The sequence below is a fragment of the Juglans microcarpa x Juglans regia genome, chromosome 3S (assembly GCF_004785595.1).
Source record: "Juglans microcarpa x Juglans regia isolate MS1-56 chromosome 3S, Jm3101_v1.0, whole genome shotgun sequence".
In the NCBI taxonomy this organism is placed as follows: domain Eukaryota; kingdom Viridiplantae; phylum Streptophyta; class Magnoliopsida; order Fagales; family Juglandaceae; genus Juglans; species Juglans microcarpa x Juglans regia.
In genome coordinates this window covers 7,854,453-7,877,003 of record NC_054599.1, presented here as the reverse complement: position 1 = coordinate 7,877,003, position 22,551 = coordinate 7,854,453, and the positions used below count along the sequence as shown (strand labels likewise).

General features: G+C 39.0%; 1 protein-coding gene across 2 annotated transcripts in view; it reads right to left on the bottom strand.

Annotated features, from left to right (window-relative positions):
- LOC121257554 (phosphoglucomutase, cytoplasmic-like) overlaps positions 1-20,935 on the bottom strand; it is a 36,669-nt gene extending 15,734 nt beyond the window's left edge. The window contains exons 1-12 of one of the 2 annotated variants that reach the window (XM_041158593.1): positions 20,850-20,935; positions 20,651-20,737; positions 19,556-19,637; positions 15,417-15,472; positions 10,195-10,308; positions 10,022-10,084; positions 3,141-3,260; positions 2,933-3,033; positions 2,521-2,580; positions 2,149-2,248; positions 1,881-2,038; positions 1,694-1,789 (exon numbers count right to left, since the gene is read on the bottom strand). In XM_041158593.1, the coding sequence (XP_041014527.1) occupies positions 1,694-1,789; positions 1,881-2,038; positions 2,149-2,248; positions 2,521-2,580; positions 2,933-3,033; positions 3,141-3,260; positions 10,022-10,084; positions 10,195-10,308; positions 15,417-15,472; positions 19,556-19,637; positions 20,651-20,731 (1,031 nt within the window). In that variant the 5' untranslated portion in view covers positions 20,732-20,737; positions 20,850-20,935. Of the gene's footprint in view, positions 1-1,693; positions 1,790-1,880; positions 2,039-2,148; positions 2,249-2,520; positions 2,581-2,932; positions 3,034-3,140; positions 3,261-10,021; positions 10,085-10,194; positions 10,309-15,416; positions 15,473-19,555; positions 19,638-20,650; positions 20,758-20,849 lie in introns of both variants that reach the window. The other variant, XM_041158592.1, reaches the window with a different exon arrangement.
- Between the last annotated feature and the right edge of the window lie 1,616 nt (positions 20,936-22,551).

Below are 22,551 nucleotides of genomic sequence, written 5' to 3'. Positions count from 1 at the left end.
CAGCTACATAAGCCACTGCATTTGGTATCATTTTGTCGTGCTGGTAAGTTGCATGGGTGGCAAGACGCTGCTCCTTATGAAGTAACTCCCCAAAACAAACATCCAAAGAAGGCGATGGATCACGGTTCATCAAATTGGAACGAGTGGCCTAAAATTCAGGTCGTAACTTCACCAAAAACTGATCCCGCTTGCTTTGTTCATGAACTTCCTGCACAACAGAGAGAGATTCTTCCGGTACCTTGGCATAAATAATGTCAGTAAATTCTCCCCAGAGATTATTAAATCCAGAAAAATAATCTTGAATGGAGAAATCGCCCTAAGTGTAACTGGGGATCTCGTACTCCAACTGAAAACGACGGGCAGTATTGTCCTGATTATACACTTTCCTTAAGTACTCCCACATAGATTTAGCAGTCTTATATGGCCTTAGATTAAGAACAATGAGAGGATCAACAGATCCTAAAATCCATGTCATCACCCTAACATCTTTGATCTTCCACTTAGCCAACTTAAGAATCTCAGTAGGAGCAAGATCACTCCCATCTATATGACACCATAACTCTTTTCCCATAACAAATAAACGAAATTGAAATTCCTAGGCAGAGTAGTTCTTACCTATGAATTTCACAGCAGATGAATTGGAAGACATGATGCCCATAAGAGAAAAAAACACAAGTCCAGCAAAAAACAATACTTGCCCACTCCCCACAAACTGTGCTGATAGAATCCTAGCACCTGCACACCAAGCCCAAATTCCACAGAGTGCCAACAGAACCACAAAAAAGGACTTCACAGAAATTGCCGACAACCCCAAAACTCTACAAAGAACTCACCGACAGCCCACAAACAAGAGTACTGAGATCTCCAAGAACTATCGCAGCCCAATAATCACCAAAAAACTCCCAGACAGTGACGATAGTATGAGAAAACTATCACCAACCAAGACAAAAAATTGCCGTAGCCCTCAAAGCACTCACAAAAGGTGCCGACAATAGGAAAATTGTCACCTACCAACGGAAAAAAAAAAAAAAAAAAAAAAAAAAAATTCCTCACTAGAAAGAACCGAAACTATGTGTAAGTGATGGCTCTGAAACCATGTCAAATTGGATTCAATACCTCCTTTGTGAGAATTTGCTTTCATTATATAGGCACTGCCGTGCATGTGACAAGGCTATAATCACTCTATTTACAGCAACAGAATCTTGTCTATGTAAAGAAACTAGAACTAAATACAGATGCTATCTAAGTAAGGAAACTAGGACTAATGACAAAACTGTACAGCTATAAATACATTCCATATAATTACACCTAAAGAAGGGAAGTCATATCCCGCTGACAGAAGGATCAACCATAGTATATAGAAATAAAAACCGAAAGTTAATCACTAAATGCATCTCCATCGTCAAGATGTGGGATTTTTCAAGGAGTTTAAATATAAATTTTACAAAACAGATTAGCATCTTTTAGACAATCAACAAGCAAACTTGTATTAGCATCTTATGATAAACGACCTATTCTTATCATTTTTTTAATGCACTTATGTGCATCCAACATACAAGTAACTCAATGAGTTTCCAAGGTATACAAAATTGAAAATGTAATGTTCAAACAAGAAGCAAGATAAAACACTGCTATGTGCACAAGCACTTGGAGGCACGAGAAGTCAAAAAAAACAAACACTGCAATGTAGAACCTGGCAACTCCTTTTAGACCAGCTGAGAAGTAGGGTATGGCTTCAACTGCATTGGCAGCAATGATGGCAACAGAATCGGATGGAGTAACAAAGAACCTAAGGAAACAAGATAGTTGCCAAAGCTACTTACGCGTGAGATTAAAAAAAAGACTCCAAGGAAAAAAGAGAAAAACAACGGTAATACTACCTTTTTCCTAGGATCATGTTACGATCTGCATCACCATCAGCAGCAGCACCAAATTCTGGGGGTTCATCTTGAGGGTTTGATTTTCCAAGTCCCATTCGAGCAACCAACTCCTTTGCATAAGTGAGATTGGGATCTGGATGCCCCCCACCAAAATCTTCCTACTTGCATTAAGTTTTACATGAACCAAAAAAATATGTTCGGATACTGAGGGAAAAAACATTCTGTTGTCAAAAAACAAAAGAAAGAAATTTCTCCACAAACTTAGGACCTTGGGCGTGCAGTTCAGTAATGAGCTTGCTTGAGCACCAAGCTCTTCCACAAAAATACGTTCTGCATAAGCTCCAGCTACTCCATGTAGGGCATCAAAACTTCAACACCACAACAGAAATCAGACATGGCATTTACAAAACTAACATGAATATATAGATATAAATATTGCATACATCTAACCATGAATAAATGTGTACATACATAGCATCAAAATGGATTCTATGTACACACTGACATATACACTGAGAAAATAGAAAAAAAGACTGTATATACACACCACGCACAGTTGTGTGTATGGTATTATTCTCATACCTACATATAAGAATGGATGCTTGCATGCAAGCATACAGATAAGTAGCTTTTGACATACCAAAATGTGAAATTCGGAGATGAGAGTAGCTTCCTGATTGACTCAAAGTCAAAAATTGACCTGTAAATTTGAGAAACAAGGATTGGACTTTGTATGGAAGAAGATAATAAAAATATTACAGTGTGTGCAGGGATCAAAGACAGCAAGAGTACCAATGAAAAGATTATTAAGAGTGGATAAATGATTTCAACATTCCTAAGAGAAAAAAGTGACAACACATTACAACTGTTGCAACATGAATGCAATTTTCCCAAGGATTAATGCACGTTAGGAGGCGGTGCATTATACAGCTTTGGGAACAAGAAGGATTATCTAACAATAATAATACAATAAATAGAATAGCCCATTTCTATCTAGGTTCATCATGTGAATACAGAAGAAGATAAATGGAGTTCTTATAGGGAATGCTTACTTCAATAACTTCACATAATCACTTGCTGAATCAAAAACCTCAACATCAAATTGTCCCTCAGGCCCCCCAAAGCTGGTTACACCAGTCGTAGATATATCCACCTGTATGCATATGTTGAGTTGTCAGAAAACAAGATTAATTAACTGCACATAACAACATCAAGGGGGAGATAAACAGAAACTAATAATGCTTAGGAAGCAAGCAATACATCAGGGAGATCTTCTGCAGTTAAGTACTCCTTTATTGTTTTCGTGTTCTCATAGATCTTATCAGTGATTCCCTCCGGAGAAGGTCCGCCATTTTCCATGTTATACTTAATACCAAAATCCTGCAATCAAACAGTATGAAAAGAGTAAAAAAGAGGCTACACTTCACTAAAACTTCAAAAGCAACATCTAAACAGAAAAATAAGGCGATTTCAAACTTTTTTTTTTTTCGATAAGTAATCGATAATATTATAAATAGAGATAGGCAAAAACCCAAGTACACAAGATGGATACAGGAGATAAAACCTATCTAGGTCAACGAAAGGGAAGCTAAGAAGTCATGTACATTCAGGCCATTAAAATCTATAGCAATGGCCCATAACATTAAAGTACGGAAAAGTAAAGCTCTAAGTTCCCCCGGCGACCGCTCCTTGTTTTCAAAAGTCCGATCATTGCGCTCTTGCCAAATACACCACATGATACAGATCGGGATCATTTTCCACACCTCCTTAATTTGTTGAACGCCTCTCGGGAGTGTCCAACTGGCCAACAGATCAACCACAGTTTCTGGCATCACGAAGGGTAACTCTACTCGACTGAAAACTTCCACCCACAAGGCTCTCGTTATCTCGCAATGTAACAATAGATGATCCACTGTCTCACCTAATCTCTTACACAAGCAACACCAGTCTAGTATAACTAACCGTCGCTTCCTCAGGTTGTCAATGGTCAGAATCTTCCCCCATGCTGCTGTCCATGTAAAGAAAACCGCTTTCGGAGGCGCCTTATTTCTCCAAAGTCTCTTCCATGGGAACTGAATGGTTGTGGTGTGGGAAAGGGACTTATAGAAGGATCTAACAGAGAAGATGCCCTTACCCGTCGGGTTCCACCATAAGCTGTCAGCTTGCTGTCTATTCGGCTTCACAGAATATATGAGGCTGAAAAAGGCTTCAAAAATGTCTACTTCCCAATCTTGTGTCGCTCTACTAAATGTCACGTTCCACTGCACATGATCCCCTGATATAATCATGAGGTCCTCAATGGATGCTTCCTGGTTGCGAGCCACACGGAAAACAGCTGGAAATGCCTCCTTTAGGGCCTCACTCCCACACCAAATGTCCTCCCAAAACTTAATACGGGATCCCCTCCCCAACACCATTTTAGAATGAGTAATAAAGTCCCCCACCCGCGCCTAATGTGTTTCTATATCCCCACTCCACTTGCCCCAATTACCTCTTTTGTGCACCAGCCCCCCCCCCCCAATAAGCTTCCATGTTTATAATCAATCACCAGTTTCCATAGAGCTCCGGTTTCCAAATTATACCGCCATAACCACTTTCCAAGCAAAGCCCCGATTTAATGTTCTCAAATTCTTTATGCCCAACCCACCTGACGAGATTGGTCTACACACCTTGTCCCAGCTAACTAAATGAAATTTGAATTCATCCCCTATCCCACTCCATAGGAAATCACGATACAGTTTCTCAATCCGAGCCGCTACACTGACAGGCAATTGAAACAAAGATAGAAAGTACGTAGGTAAGTTAGAAAGGGTACTCTTAATGAGAGTAACCCGGCCACCTTTCGACAAATACAATCTCTTCCATCCTGCCAATTTTTTTCCTATCTTTTCAATAACAGAATCCCAAATGGATGAGGCCCTAGCAACAGCCCCCAAAGGTAATCCCAAATAGGTAATGGGAAGAGAAGCTATCTTACACCCAAGAATGCTAGCTAACTGCCTAGTATTGCTCACATTCCCCACTGGTACTAATTCTGACTTGTCAAAATTAATTTTCAGGCCAGACGCTGCTTCAAAGCATAATAACAGAGCCTTCAATGCCCTCAACTGGTTGTGATCAGCCTCACAAAATAAAAGGGTGTCATCTGCAAATAGTAAGTGAGACAAAAAAATATCCCTATTGGGGTCACCAATCGGAAAACCAGCCACCAACCCATGCGTGACCACTGCCGATATCATCCTACTCAATGCCTCCATAACGATAACAAAAAGGAGTGGGGACAGAGGATCTCCTTGTCTGAGACCTCGAGAGCTGCTAAAGAAGCCAGTCGGACAGCCATTTATCAAGACTGAAAATATGGCCGTAGAGATACACCACCTGATCCAAGTACACCATCTCACCCCAAAGCCACATCTACCCAGCACATACAAGAGGAAATCCTAGTTTACATGGTCATATGCCTTCTCCATATCTAATTTGCACAGAATCCCTGTAGATCCAGCCTTCAATCTGCTATCTAGTCCTTCATTAGCAATAAGAACTGAATCCAAGATTTGTCGCCCCTTAACAAAAGCATTTTGTGTTTTCGTGATAATCTTCCCCAGAACCACCCCCAATCTGTTAGCCAGAACCTTTGAAATAATTTTATACACTCCATTCACCAGGCTGATGGGTCGAAAATCCTTAATCTCCACCGCCCCCATCTTCTTAGGGATCAACGCAATAAAAGTGGCATTTATGCTTTTCTCAAACTTCCCAACCAATGAAACTTCCTGAAACACATTCATTAAATCTACTTTCACCACTTCCCAACAAGAGTGGAAAAAGCCCATCGAGAAACCATCTGGACCGGGAGCTTTATCTTTGACCATACGTCTCACTACCTCATACACTTCCCCTTCTTCAAAGGGCCTCTCTAACCACGCCGCTTCTTGAGGCTCAATCGTATCAAAACCAAGGCCATCCATCTTTGGCCTCCATCCCTCTCTTTCTGTAAGTAGTTGTTCATAAAAATCCACCACATGTTCACTAATCACAGGGGCCTCCTTACACACCATACCATTTATATTCAACATTTCAATGGTATTATTTCTCCTATGGGAGTTGGCAACTCTATGGAAGAACTTTGTACTCCGATCCCTTTCTTTCAGCCACAATGCTCTCGACTTCTGGCGCCAAGAAATCTCTTCTAATGATAGTACTCTCTCTAATTCTGAAACTAACTCAGTCTTCCTCAATATTTCCTGCGGTACGAGAGCTCTAACTTCAAGTATACACTCGAGCTGTTGTAATTCATCCACCATGCGTTTCTTACGCTCCCCTAAATCTCCAAAGGAGTGTATGTTCCAAAGCTTAAGGTCATTTTTCAAAGCTTTCAGTTTACTGGCTAAAATGAAAGAGGGTTTACCATAAAACTGATAAGATGACCACCATTGCCTCACCTTATCCACAAAACCTTCACTTTTCAGCCACATGTTTTCAAACTTAAAATAATGGCGCCCACTTCGAATGCCCCCACAATCCAATAAGATAGGAAAATGATCTGAGCAAAGACGAGGCATTCTCTTTTGGCACACCTCCGGATAGTGCACCTCCCATTCCGATGAGATGAGAAATCTGTCCAACCGGGACCATGTCTGATTATTCGACCAAGTAAAAGCACCTCCCGAGAGAGGGATATCCAACAAGTTTAACTCAAAAATACAATCAGAGAACTCTATCATTGCAGGTCGCATCCTACTCTCACCCGACCGTTCACTTGTTGATCTAATGACATTAAAATCCCCTCCTATACACCACGGAAGTTCCCACCAACTGTGTAGCCCAGCAAGTTCCTCCCATAAAAATCTTCTGTCATTGTCCACATTTGGACCATAAACCCCGGCAAAGGCCCACACAAAATTATCTACCACACTCTTAAAAGAGCATGCCACAGTATATTCCCCCACAAACTCCTCCATTTTGTCAACAACTCTTTTATCCCACATTACTAAAATACCTCCTGAAGCCCCGTTTGAAGCAAGATACACCCAATCTACATAAGTACAGCTCCAAACACTTCGAACTAGTCTTCTAGAAATAGTTTTCAATTTAGTTTCTTGTAAACATACTATGTCTGCCCTCCATTCTCGCAGCAGATTTTTTATTTGAAGCCTCTTATTTGCCTCATTTAGCCCCCGGACGTTCCAAGATATGATTTTTGGCTTCATAAAGGAGAAGCAAGCCCCTTCCCTTTTGATCTTTCTCGGCTTGAACTTCCTTCATAATTTAATGACCAAGTAAGACGCTTGAGCTCCCGCTGTTTTTTCGACCCTGATTTCTTAGCTTGTGAGTGGCCCGCTTCAATGGCAGTGAGTAGCGCAAAAAACTGCTCTTCATAACCCACACAGTCCATACCTATCAAGTGTTGCAATTCTTTCACCTTTTTTAGCATCCAATCCGGTGTAGTTGATTCATTTGAAAGTAAACGTTTCAATGGGATAGGCTCCCCAACACTATAAGCCCACTGTGTAGAATGTATCTCCCTCTTTTCTTCCTCCCCAAATAAATTTCTACCCTCCCATTCAACCACAGCATCACTAGATGGAAATTGAGTCTCAAGGACTAAGCTCCCAAGGAGCCCAACATTCACCATCTCCAAGCCTATCCCCTCTGCCCCGAGAACTCTAGCTTCAGTACTGTCATCATGCATTATAAGCTCTATGTGATCCTCGGAATGGATCTGAAGCTCCGGCAAGGAGGAGGAGCCTCCCCCTAGGTTCCTCGGCACTGTCTGGCTGTGTAGATCTTCAGCAGCTACGCTCGGTGGCTGGTTTACGCCCCGCGTGATACCTGGTAACCCCCCCGTCGCAGGACAAAGAGGGGACTCCAGGTTCGGAACCTCTGCCTGATGCAGAGGGGACGCCGGCGAAACAATGGTGTCGCCGTGTATGCCGTCGTCTCTCCCCGTGGGTTGAGAGAGACCCAGTTTCACCGTAGGCTGTAACACAACAATAGTGTCGCCGTGTTCGCCGGCACCATCTGCCGATGGTGTCACCACCGCCGATGGTGTCGCCATGTTCACTGTGTTCGCCGGGGCCATCTGGTTCGTTGCCAGCAAGGGTGGAACCGACGGCATCACCGAGACAGACGGGGTGCATCTCCTCCATGCATAAGGGCCCGTGGGCTGCGTTTGACCCCGAGGCCCAACAGCTCGACCCAGCCCTTCTGATGCTTTCTCATCTGCCTGCTTAGTGTGACTGGGCCCCGACAGCTCCTGGCCCGTTAGCCCAGAGTCCTTTATCAATTTATTTTTAAACCCATCATCCCCTTGACCCATGCCCCCCTCACCCAGACCCGTGTCCCCCTCCTCTTTATCCTCTTGAACGCACCGTTTTAGAACATTAATATTAAGCTGTAAAACATCCACTTGTCTCTGCATATCCATCACAGCCCGTAGAATTTCTTCCTTATTTAGCCCGACACAATCTCTGCCACCACCCTCACTGCTCTGCTCCCCTACAGGAACAACGTCGCATACAAACTTTTGCAACGGCACTGCACCACCCACCCCAGTAGGTTGACGTGATGGGTTCAAAACCCTTGGGTTTTTGAAAGCCTCCAAGTACGAAGGCTGAGCTGCCATCCTTCCCGTCGTAGACAACCCTTTGTAACCACCACGCCCAGCCTCCTTCAAGACCTCCACCATCTTCCTCCAGCCCCTACCATCCTTATCTTTCGGAATAAAGATGCAGTTTCGACGGCCGCCTCTCCCATACTCCACCAAAGCCATGAAAACTCCCTGGAGATTAGAACACCTCTGTGCTATGAAGCCCCTGTCACCTTCCCTATGCCCTGTATAAAACTCATTTCTTCCAGCCATTAAACAATCTTCCAAAGCTTTAGTGAACCAGTGCACTGTAACCAGCTCCAGACTCATTTTCTTCACCAGCTTCCACCCTTTTTCGGTAATGAGAATCCTACACCCATCCCTTAACACCTCAAAAGACTTTAGTTCTATGTTTATTACTCTCCGATGATCCATAATCCTTCCCTTTAAACGAAAAACTACGATCAAACACCCACCAACTCCATTTCCGATTTCAAACTTTGACTGGCATTTAAAAAATATTAATTCTTTAACTAATTTGACGTCTGCACATCACATTGTTTATCCTTCCAATGGATACGCTTGATGCATCAACATTTTGGTAAATATGTATTATTTCACATATGGTACAGCTCTAGTGATCAGAAGAAAATTCTGAGTTTGGCATTTCAAGGAATAAGAAATTCCACGGAGGCAGATAATAGCATAATTCACCCAATGATATCAGGAGATTTTACTCGTCTAAAAAAAAAAAAAAAAAAAAAAAAAAAAGAGAAAGAAATCCGAGGATTTGGATTTTTGGTCACAGAAACCACAGAGAAGTAAGGGTAGTGAGTCATAAAAAGAATCAAATAAAAAAAAATTGTACATTCTAACAGGGGGATATCACATATCACACGTGCAGAACCCTTGGAAATAACAGTGAGCAAAAATTCTGGCTTTCAATGGGTAATTTTAACTTCAACTAATTAAGGGAAAACAAATAACAATAATTTCACGTGTGCAAAGTAAAATCTAGTTCAGAAGCTGACATGAGGATAAATTCAAATTGGAGTAAGCAATGAAGAAGGTGATGGGTGGGGGAATAAGAGAGCACAGATATTCGCAGAAAAGGTGAAAAGATCAAACAGAGGCAAGTAACAAGAGCAATTGTTCTCAAAACATGGTATAAAGCTGCAAGATTCATTCATTTTTTAACAAGTTAAAAATAGAAAGAAGGAAAAAATCTATCGCGGATGTTTTTAGACGCAAGACCAGACCCCCCCCCCAACCTAGGAAATATGTTCTCTCGATACCAAAGTTCAAGCTACAGGTTACGCCTTTAATCGTAGCAACTTCCTTTCAAAGAGGCAAGGGGAACCGGATAACCTAATTGGGAATAGAACCTATGCTCACTCCTTCTAATACTTACAATCATGAAAACATTAGAATAGTCTGTTTCACATCCCTCTTCTCTTAATGCAGAACACAAAGAAAGGCAGCAAGTGAATAACCATTAATCTATGATTCTATATCATAAAAATTTATCAAGGTATAAACAACTAGGCTCTACCTCATAAGGACCTCCTGGATTGTGACTTGCCGTCAATATAAATCCTCCTGATGCCCTGGATCCCTGTTACCAAAGGTTAGAATTACGAAGTTTTCACTGTTTTCCTATTAACTCCAAAAATTTTGGAGATTGAGAGAAAGAATAGATGTATGCATCCAAGCAATAAAACTTACGTCTATTCCAACTCTTTCACGTATAACTGCCGATACAGCAGGAGTTGAAAGCAATCCATTTTGACCAACCCAAATGCGTCTTACTCCATTTGCTGCAGCCATCTTAATAATGATCTGCCCATTTAACAGAAAAATAAGAAGTAGATCCATACCCAGGAACACAATCGAAAATAAGAAACAATAACCACCGAAGAAAAGGGTGGGGTCCAAGAACCTGCAATGGGGCGGGATAGCACCGACACAAGCCACAGATCTCACAAACCCCAATACCAGCTAGAAAACATTCAAAATGTAGTGATGGACAAGGAAAGCATAACCTTGGCCCACCATGTTCTAGATCATACCAAACTTGATATTATTTGTTATTAGTCAAGATTTAGCCAATCAACATCAAGGGGGCATCATTTAGGTTGCAGGAAAGCATTGTATAGGTGGGATATATCTTCAAAAAGCCCAGGCATATCAACCTACACCATTGAATTAACTCCTGTTATATCCTCCTAAGGTCAAAAAATATAACCCATAATTTTATTTTTTTATTTATTTTTTATAGGTAAAGTAACGCGCGTATAACAAAAAATATAACTAAAAAATATCATATACTAAATGCCACATGGCCTAATAACCAAGACACTCCTTGGCTTTGAATTGATATGTTCCTTGTATCTCAAGATAGGAAAGTACATTTTTCTAATATATGTAAACAAACAAAAGGCTACTCAGACTTGCTTGGATCATTTCCCCATTATTCTTGACTGTGGAAGTATTCAAGCGGTAGAAGGTATTCAAATTTGAGAATATATGGTTAAAGGCTGAATGCTTTCTCGACAGTGAAAGACAGTGATGGTCATCCTATTATTTCCAAGGAACTCCAAGTTTATCCTGGCCCGTAAACTTAAGGCATTGTACAATGACTTTTCTAAGACTTGCTCATGAATGAGCAAGTCTTTGGTAATGTGGAGCATCTAAAGAAGTATATGTTGGAAGAGTTACAAGAATTGGAAGGTGTGGACAAGGAGAAAAGACCATTAGAAGAAAAAAAGCTAAGGAAAAAATCAGTGATCATTGATCTAGAAATGATACTTTAACAGAGGAGATATCCAGAAGGCAGAAATCAAGGACATAATGATTAAGACGACATAATGATTAAGACGACACGTGTACCAAGTTTTTCCATCAAATTGATAACTCACAAAGGAAAAACAGTGATATTGAGATGCTTTTTGTTTGATTACATAGTCTCTTCTAATCTCATTGAGGTCAGGAATCATATTGAAAATATTATGAACATCTGTTTTCTGAGCAGTTGCTTGGAGACCTAAAGCCTGACAGAATAAGAACTCAATCCATCTTTGAAGGGATGGCCAATTGGATTGTTCGAAGAGAAAGCTTCAAAGTGGTAAAAAGTATGGTCAACAATAAAGCATCACCTCTAGATGGTTTCACTATGCTTTTTTTTTAAGCTTGTGGGGATGTGAATAACCATGACATTATGAAGGTATTCAGTATTTTCATGCAGATGGCAAGTATACACAATCACACAATCTGGGTATTACAATCTCCCCTATTAAATCTCCGACATACTCGTCAGGTCAAGTCTATCATAGGTTGCACAGTTCAAGTCCCACAATTCTGGTTGGAATTGACTCTAATACCATTTGTAACGATCCAAGAAAGACTCAAGCCACATCTAGACCTATACTCCGAAAGAACTAGTCTAGGTCACAATCGGAAACCCTTGGAATCATTATAAAGGTCTTGAGCTTCTTGTTCCCAATCAATGTGGAATCTCATTTACCACTTTCCTATACACAATCATGTAATCCCGAGTGTTACATGCATAGCCCTCATTCTTAAAAAATTTGGGGCAATGGATGTAAAACATTACCACCCCGTTAGCCTTGTCAATGGGGCATATAAGATAATTGCTAAAGTTCTTGCTAGCTAGTTAAGTAAGGTTGTTGAAAAGATTATTTCAAAGCCACAAATTTTACACTTGATGTTTTTTTTAATTTTATGATGATAATAAGACATAGCCCAAGTATACGAGACATATACAAAAAGTGACACCTAAGCATGATTATCAAGTGATACAAGGAATTCATGGGTGTTTAGCCCATTAAAATCTATTAAAACCAACAGATGGAGTCAAAGTGTTTAAAAAGAAAGCTCTAAGCTTGACCATTGACCATTCTCAATATTCAAAACTTCTATCATTCCTCTCCCTCCATAAACAACACCAAAGACAGATGGGGTCCATCTTCCATATTGTTGCAACTTGCGGATTACCACATAAGCCTCTCTAATTTGCAAGGACATCAACTACCCTCCTTAGCATCACCCAAGCTAATCCCACTCTAGCAAAGAAGTCATTCCATAGGGTTATGGCAACCACACAATGAAGAAGTAAATGATCCACCGACTCCCCGCTTGATTTGCACATATAGCACCAATCCATTATGATAATTCAACATTTCCTTAGATTATCTATAGTGAGGATTTTTTTTTTTTTTTTTAATCAGTAATCAAAGTATTTTATTCAAAAAAGTAGGCAAGACCCAAGTAAACAAGAAGTATACATGAGAAATACCTAACTAGAGTTTACAACTGATAGTAAAAAAGTCATGGACACTTTGTCTGTTACAAACAATGGCCCCCACCCATGAGGATTTTTTCTAATGAAGCCATCCATATGAAGAAAGCTGATTTTGGCGGTGCCATAGTCCTCCAAATGCTCTTCCAAGGAAAGAGATTTGCATTGTTCATGGTGATAAATTTATAGAAAGAAAGGGAGGTGAACTTCCCTTTCTTCGAGGGAATCCAAACAAGCTTATCTACCTCTACCACCCTCGATCTGATAGAATAGACAAGATTGTAAAATTCAATGAATGTTTCAACTTCCCAATCTTGTGGAGCTCGGAAGAAAGTGGAATTCCATTGAGTAAAGACACAAATTAGTTCCAGGAGATCTGCGATTGAGGCATCTTGAGACCACATAATTCCAAAAACTCCTGCTTCCTTGAGCATTCCATATCCACACCATAGACCGTGCCAAAAATTTGATTCTAGATCCTTCCCCCACTTCAGACTGAGTATGTCTAGAGAAAAGACCCCATCCTCTTCTCATGTGTTTCCAAACCCCCACCCCATGTGGTCCACTTATCTCATTCAAGCCAGTAGGGTTGGGATGGCTTGGGTGATGCCTATGAAAGTAGTGGATCTACTTGCATGTTGGACTGGAATTCAAAGTTCTCCTCAAGTGGCTGCTGTGTGGAAGATGGTTCATTTATGTCTTATGTGGTGTATTTGGTAGGAAATGAACGAGATATGTTTTAATAACAAGGAGCGAACTATGGAGGAAATCTGGAAATTCTTTTTGTTTTCTTTATGTCAATGGTTTTCAGCTATAGTGCTTGATGGAGATTCTCTTCATGATTTCCTGTTTTCGTTTTCTTCTTTATAAAATGTAATTAGGTGTTTTCTTTTATATACTTCCAGTGTGCATGGGCTTCGCCTATTTCATTCAATGAATAAAATTCTTTCTTACTTATTAAAAAAAAAAAAAAAATTGAATTGAGAGTCGTTTGGTTGGTTGGAAGTGATATATTTATATAAAGAAGGTGGTAGGATCACCATGATCAAGAGTATTCTTTCTACTTTGCCTACATATTTATCGTCCTTGTTTCCCCTTCCCACTAGTTTGCCAACTGAATAAAGAATCTATAGTGAGACTTTTTATGGAGTGGACTGGGTGAAGAGTTCAAATGTTACCATGCAAACTGGGCAAAAGTGGGCTTTCTTATTTCAAGAGGCTTGGGTGTTTGAAACTTGCTTCTGTTAATTAACGCCCTTCTAGGGAAATAGTGTTGGCATTACAAAGATTTGAGGGAGGCCTTTTGAAAAACTGTAGTTGACTCTAAATCTGGCTTTGGCATTCCCAATATTAGAGGTACATGGGCCGCAAAAAATGGGGTTTGGAATACTATCAGATAGGAGGGATTTTAGTCATGGTGAATTTGAGGTCATTGATGGCTCTAGGATCAAGCTCTAGCATGACTTATAATGTGGAAATAGGCCCTCAAGGATGTCTTTCCTATAAGTTTTTTCAATATTGTGCGAGTGCAGGAAGCTTCAATGGATCACCTATAGGAGTTCTCCAAGGGCTTCCCTCAATGGAATGTTAGCTTTTTTAGAGAAACACATGCTTGGGAGGTGCAGATGAGATTCTTTTGACTTCCAATATAAGGAAGTAAACTGATCTTTCTACCAGGTCCTTATAGCTCAAGATAGCAACTCTCTTTCTTGGAGGAGTATTTGGTGGGCAAAGGCATCCCCAAAGAATACCTTTCTGCTTGGACAGCTTCCTTAGGGAAGAAACTCACTGCGGATAACTCAAGGAAACGTCATGTCATTGTGACAGATTGGTGCTATTTGTGCCGAAAAAATAGAGAATCTGTAGACCACCTTTTACTCCATTTTGAGATTTCCCGAACTTTGTAGTAATGAGATTTTTGTGGTAGAATTGGGCTAGCTTGAGTTATGCCCAAAAGAATAGCAAACCTCTTTGCTAATAGGACAAAGTATATGGTGGCACACAATAGCAGCCGCGTGAAAGATGGTCTATATCTATCTAGTGTGTTGTATTAGGAGGGAAATGAATGGCAGAAATTGAGGATCGTGAACGGATGACAAAAGAGCTTAAAATTTTCCTTTTCAATACTCTATTCTGTTGGGCAACTGCGATAGATTTTAATACGCTATTTTTCATAATTTTCTTATATCTTTTTCTATTTTTAATTAGGTGTTTCTCTTAAATATTCTTTATGTATTTGGGTTATGCCTTTTATGTATCCTAATAATAAAATTTCTATTATTAAGGGAAAAAATCAAAGTATAATATTTTGATGGAATGAAAAGATAAGATTTCAACATTCATCATAGTTTGATGAGCTGACAATACAGATTCAATTTTAAACTATTTTTAGCTCCATCAAAGAATGTTTCTTAAAAAAGAATCATCAGACTATTACAAAATAACCATTCTTATTACAATTTAGGATCAAATAACCAGAAGCAAGTTCTCATTTTATTCCATAACAATTTTCCACACACTTATAAGTAGATCATGCGAACATTGGACATCTTTCACCTTCTATTTCTGTGCATGCATGTGTAAAACTTTATATACAAGGAACATTTAGAAAAGTTGGTTTAGGATTTGCCTGAATAGCATCTTTTGAGAAGTAACGACCATCACCAGATACAACAAGCGTAGCACCTAGATGCAAGATAGCATAGCATACATAGAATTAGAGTAGAACCAAATGACATAACATTATGTAAGCCAACACGTGACTATAATAAAATAAGAATTTTCATTTAAAAGAAATATTGGTGAAGAATTGTTTGTGTGAGTCTTGCTTGCTAGCAAAGTATAAAAATGGGGGCATACTACAATGTTATAACTTCATATGACAATGGATAGAGAAGTGCTAGATTTACACAGAAATCTTATACAATAAAATTTAGAAAATGGCATGGCTTAATGTGATTCGTCAAATTGTATAGCACTTTTGATTGTAAAGTAGATTTGACGTATCACATTAAGTCATGTCAGTTTGTAAATTTTTTTATTTAAGGTTTTTGTGTAGGCCAATCATTTCTCCAATGGATATCGGTGCCACATAAAGGATAGAGCAATGCTACTCTTCATCCTAAACCTCGTCATCCTCAGTCGCACTTGTTGATGTGGCACAATTCAAATGGCTTCTTTTATCAACAATTTAAATGGCTATCAATGCCACTCAAGAATAAAGGATAGAGCAACGCTACTCTTCATTCTCTTGTCATCCTCAGTTGTACATGTTAATGTAGCACAATTCAAGTGGCTTCTTTTATCAACCATTTAAATGGCAACCACTTAAATGTGCCACATAACAAGTGTGATTGGGGATGATAAAATCTACAATGAAGAAGAGCATTTCTCCAAAGGATATTATAACATGATTACATTAGATGGAATAACCGACATTTGTTTCCCATTGAAATCAGCCATACTGTTGAGGCATAGTCTTAGGCCTCGTTTGAATTCACAAACCACCTCAACTCATCTCATCTTCATCATTATAACTTTCCCAAATTCTTATACAAAATACAATAAGCAATTCAACTTTTTCAAATCCCAAAACAATAATAATATTAAAAATAATATTCTAAAAATATTTTATTTTACTATTCACAAATCATCTCAACTCATGTCTGAATCCAAACGACTCCTTAGTCAAGTTGATTTGTAATCCAACTGTTTTTGTAACTCTAGTGCACTTTAGAGGATAGGTGAAGCTTTTTAACTCATGGAATCTTATGTTCTGAAGCACTCAGATAAATATTGTCAGCAGAGTTGGACAACTTTTCAAAGCCCAGAGATCTGACCATACTTTAGCAGGATTAAATAGCAGAAACTTAGTGTCTATTTAGTAACGAGTTTCTGCAGCCTGGACATGCATTTTGACAAAATTCAACATACATACATTTGCATAGAGTTCCAAAAGACACTTCTAGCAAAAGGCTGTAATAAAAATTAAGTTACAACATAGCTACAGTCTACCTCCATGAGGCTAAATGAAAAGGAGCATTTTTAATACAAAATGTGTGTTTTCCGACAATGGTTTAAACGGGTTTGTGTGAATTTCCTAAACCCTTTTTTATAAATGAATGCCTAACTTACAGTACACCTAATAGAAATTCATTAATGACCAAAAAACTATTTTAAACCCCCACCCCATTTTCTCCTCTCTCCTCTGCACTTGACTACAATCCCCAGTCCCTATGACTTGCCTTCTCCGTTACCAGAGACGACCATCTTCCACCACTGTTTAGCCATCAAATCTCAGGTAAATACCTTTCTCTCCATCCTCATCGTTTTTTATTGATGTAACTGTAATTTACAGATTGAGTTTTGTCCATCTAACGAGCTATATTTGAACATGTTCAATTTATATTTGTTTTTACTTTCTAGTGATGGGATTTACAAACCATACTCATAGATCATAATTCCCATCTGATCAATGTCTTTTACTCTCTCTCTTTCTCATGGTGATCTTAGGGATTTGGAGATTTTTATTTCTACCATATCACCTGATTGTTTAGTGAATTGTAAAGGTTCTTGATTTTGATATACATCGATGTTGTGTTCTTAGCATCTGTGATTGTAGTGAGATGCTACCATTTAATGAGTTTTTTTTCGAAGTCAATGAAACTTAAAATTTTCATTTGAAATGGTAATTGAGAAATTGGAATCTATATTTGGTTCATGGAATTGATCTAGACTGTAAACTAGAAGCTCAATATATAATGTGTGAGTCAGTGTATGCATGTGTTGACACAATGTGTGGGAGTGTGAAAGGCAACGTAGGTATCTTGATATGGCAATAATGCAGCGATTCTTTAAATATTTAATCAAGCTTGTTTTGTGATCTATATAAGCTAGTGCCATCACATATATAGCATATAGAGTTCAATATCCACATAGTTTGCGTGTGTGTTTAAGAGAGTACGAGAGAGAGAGAGTCCAAATAGGTATTTAGTCTCTCTCTCTTTTTTATGCTCTGAGAGAGTCCAATTTTGTACTTCACTTGATACACACTTTATCAAGTGAAGCGAGATAGATTGCCTTGATAAATTGAAGGGCAATGAACCCAGGATAGGATGGGATGTAGCAAAAAGAATGATCCATGTCACTAATGAGTGGTAAGATAGAAAGTCAAACCTTTGTTCCTCATACTTTGTATATAGTTTTTTTTTATTTTGAGAAACAATACATGCACTTTTCTAGTTGTCATTCATAAACTTTACATCAACTTTCCAGTTTTTTTCATGCAACAATCGAGCAACTAGCATACAAAGAAATTTAAATTACACTCACTCCTCATTTAGAAGTGTGGTAAGCTCACTTTTGGAGACAAGAATAGATGGTGAATTTTAGGACTGATGTCAAAAGTCATTACAGTTGCGGCCATGGTTCTTCATAACTTGGTTAGATACATGTGATGGACAACCATGTCAAAACAAGGAGTCAGCATAACATTTCATTTCAAAATGGTAAAAGAGTTTATTACATTCATGATAAGATAGCTCAATCCATCTGTGGCCATAGAACCAATATCGGTATCTATATTGTTCATAAGCTATTCTACTTGATGTACGATAATTTCTTTAACTTGATGTACGAGAATTTAATGGGTTTTAGTTTGTAATCGTTAGACTTTTTGGATTATCACTGAATGCTACATGAAAAGGGAAATTAAAACAAGAGATGATAAACATGAATGGAATGCTTTCAAAAAGAATAATTGTTTGATCAGTAGTTTTTTTTAATTAGCACCGGGTATCCAAGAACAGAGTCCCAACTAATCCCAGAGATGCACAGGCCTTCGGCAAGGAGTTTCCCGCAAGTGCACCGCGGTTAATTCAAGAGGAAATTCTCCCAGTCCGATGGCCCCTAGAAATTGTGTGTACCCAAGAGGATTCGAACCTTAGACCTGGAGGGAGCATACCACCGAGACTAAGGTTTTTACCACTTGAGCCAACTCCTAGGGGTTTTTTAAAAAGAATAATGATGAAGAAAAACAGCAATAAATAAATAATTACTGTTACTTTGTAGTAGTTGTTCATGTTAAGGCCATAAACAAAGAATGCCAAAAACAAAACAAAAAAATAGAAACCCATCAGACTATAGTTTCTCTCTTCATGGTAAGACAACCTTCAAAAAGAGCTCTCAGACCAATGTCAGCCATATGCTTAATTAAAGATCACATGCTTTTGCATAGATGTTATCAAACAGTCTGCATATTTTTTTCTCCTGGTTATTTTCATTCAAAGTTCATTGAACCACAGATTCTTCAAAATAATATGAGTAAGATTATTTATCTTTTAAGGAATAAACTTAAGTTTCTTCCAGAACACAAAAAAAAAAAAAAAAAAAAAAAAAAAAAAAAAAAAAAAAAAAAAAAACCAAGTTTTCTTTACTGCTCATAAGGAAGTCACCATATCTTTCCTGTTTATGAGGTAAATTCAAACTTGTAAATAAAGTGAGTTGCATCATTCAATGCACATCTACACCCAAGGTTGTGCTTCAAAATGCTTTGTTTTTTACCCTCACCTTTAAGGCCAGCATAGAAAATAGGCCTTAAAAACCATTCTTATTGCATGTATATTTTATATTGTTATTGCATATGGAGATGTAAAAATTCCACTTTTAACATAACGTTCATTTTTCCCTTAAAATAATTCCACATGCAACAGAACCATCTTATTAAGCATAGACGTAATCCACCCCATACCCGAAAGCCAAAAGCCTTACCTCTAACTTTTTCTGGAGTGAGGGCATTGAATGTTGACTGAACAAAATTTTGCAAGTAATTAGGCTGTATGAAAACTTTCACCTGAAAAAGGTCACCAATAGTAATGCTTAAGTTGATAGAAAAGCTAAACCAGATATAACAGAAAACTCTTGCAAAACAAATAAATATCTTCTGCTACACTATTTCTCATCAAATTGTGTTCAGCAAAAATGGTATTGCTTAAAAACCAATTCATGTGCTTTGATTAAAAGCTCATTAGCTTTGGGTTGATCCAAAGATTTTGTAAGCATACCCATATTTAAATGTGGAATTTGTTTTTGACATTTCAAAAGTATTTAAGAAAAAATCCAAAGAAATAGTTTTTTGTTCTTTTAAAAAAAAAATGAGATAAAAACAATCATGTAGAACTGCGATCATCTACTTCTATCTTCATTTGACAGCTGAAGATGAGGAAAAAAATGAAACTTAACTACCAGATATAAGGGCATAACATGTCACACTGGTATGCATTAGATCCAACTACTACGTACAAAGCCAATAACAGAACACATCCGAAAATAATAATTAATAAAAAAATCGATCAATAAGTAAAGTACATAGTAAATTAGTGAGTGATAAAAGAAAAAACAGCTCTTGAATCTGAATTGGAGTAGAGAAATCCTGTTAAAAAAAGTAGAGAAATCAATATGCATTTTATCTATACAGTATATGTATAGATAATTAAAATCTAGACAGAATTAAAATCTTGCTTTGTTTTTATAAATGTTACTGATAAGCTGCACTGATTTAAACAAGTTCTACCACTCTTTCCTACGACCATAAACAACAAGCTGCACTGATCCAAACAAGTTCTACCACTCTTTCCTATGACCATAAAAAATATATGATTCGATCAGCATCTCAACTAAATAAAAGTTTTGGAATATGTGTCCAAGATGCTGCATCCAAATGGAGCAACTTGCTCAAACACTGATCAGAGTGGCACAGTTTCAACTCAAAAATACTGACTGATCAATGAACCCTAATAGATGCAAGTTGAATCGCATATGAAAACCCGCAAGATTGAAACCGAATTGGAAGAACGGAAATCGAACCTTCTTGCGTAGACCAGAGGTTCCAGGCTTTTGGCCATCGAAAGGCGTGGTCTCCACGCGAGCAACCTTGAACACTACCATTTCTCCCTAGAGAAGAAGCACGTACGCTGTGTTAGAAAGTTCCGAGAGAGAGATGCTCAGTGATTAAGATTGGGAACGGAGATGGAGCTCATAACGAGGAAACGAAAGGTGGCCAAACAAGGAGGGACGGGTGTGAGTATCAGAGTGTATTCGAGCGCTTTTTACGGTCATCCCTGTCATTATTACTTTATGAATTTTACTTTTTCATCATTTTGACTTATCACATTTTTTTTATTTTTTTATTTTTTTATTCTATCCTCCTTAAATTAATTAGAAACCCAGCCCAGCCCGTGCGCCTGTTTAAGCCCAACCCGTGTGATGATCTAGCCATGTGTGAGTTAGAGATCCAATCCATGTGCATTGTAGGGCTCAGCCCGTGCGATGTGTAAACCCAATCCAGTCCCTCTTTAATTGAACCAAACGGCGCCGTTTTTGTTGAAGACTAGGGCTTCATCTTTTTCACTTTGGCGCCGCATGTGTTCTCCTTCTTCTTCTTTCTTCTTCTTCTTCCTTCTTCTCCCTTCTTCTTCCGGCTGCTGCAAGCCACCTCCTCCTTCCATCATTATTCTCTGTGTCACTCGGCATGAGCACCGAAGGCTTGCTGGCAAGCCATCACTCCACGCGGCCACCTCCTTCCAACGTGAGCAGCTCCGTGTCGTCCGGTAGTGAGTTCCGTGTTGTGCTTGCTGCCGCGCCACTCGTCTGCATCTCCTTCTTCCTCTTCTCCACAGCATTGCACGCCGTTTTGTGCTTCCCCTGTGACACACGATCATCTTCGCTTCCACCTCGAGCTTCCATTTGCGTGTAACTGTGTTGTCCCCGTGAGCCTCAAACCGCCATTCTTGGCCTATAAATAGGCCACGGGTTCCTCATTTTTAACGTCTCCATGATTCATGCTCCTTCTTGTGTTAGACTTTCCCAATCTTGATGCTTAACTTATTATTTTGTGCGGTGGATTTTGGTTGTAAATCTGAGTGGGTTAGATTAATTTTGCCGTGCTCCGCCGTGAGTTTCATCCTGCGCCGCCGTGTGCACCACAACGACCCACCACATCTGAACCCTCTTTCCATTTAGCTAACCCTAGACCGAGTTTTTCCTTGTGAAATTCCCCATAAAACCGTCACTGTTTTACTCTTGAAACTGCTGTGTGCTACCACTGTACCGCCACCTTTGGCAACGCCACTTTCGCACGATCTTCCAGATTTATTTCCTTTTTCCTTGTATGTAATTTTCCAATTTTATTAATAAAGTTGTTGTAATTGTATTTTGTAAACTGTTATTTCTTATGTAACTGTTGATTGAAATGATTAATTTTATAAATGAATTATATATTCCTATTAAATGATTGAACTGTATATTTATGATTTTATTAAAATGTGTTGTGATGTTACGTGGTCTGTTGCATTGGTTACTGAATATGTGGGTGCGTGTGTATCACGACCCCAGGTATTATCTCGGTGGAGCTCCTCTGGTCACTCAGGAGCGTTACAAACTGACGTGACATCTCCTGAGTTGTCGCAGGGCAACGACAGGAACGGACGAGACAATAACGCTCTCGTACCGATTCCGTGACCTTTTGGCTGGCGAGGTTAGGAGATGCTTGGCCATGTACGCGCTGGGTGCGGAACTGGACATCGCTCGTTACGAAGTCTCATGCACAGACGTTACCCGTGATGTGACGAAAAGAGCCAAGGTGTGCGGACGGTCCATAGGAGAGACTATGGTGTATGCGTAATTTCATAATAAATATGATTGGAACCAAAATGGAATTTTTGGTGTAAGTAAAAAAATGGTATTTTTAGAAAGTTGAATGCGGGTTG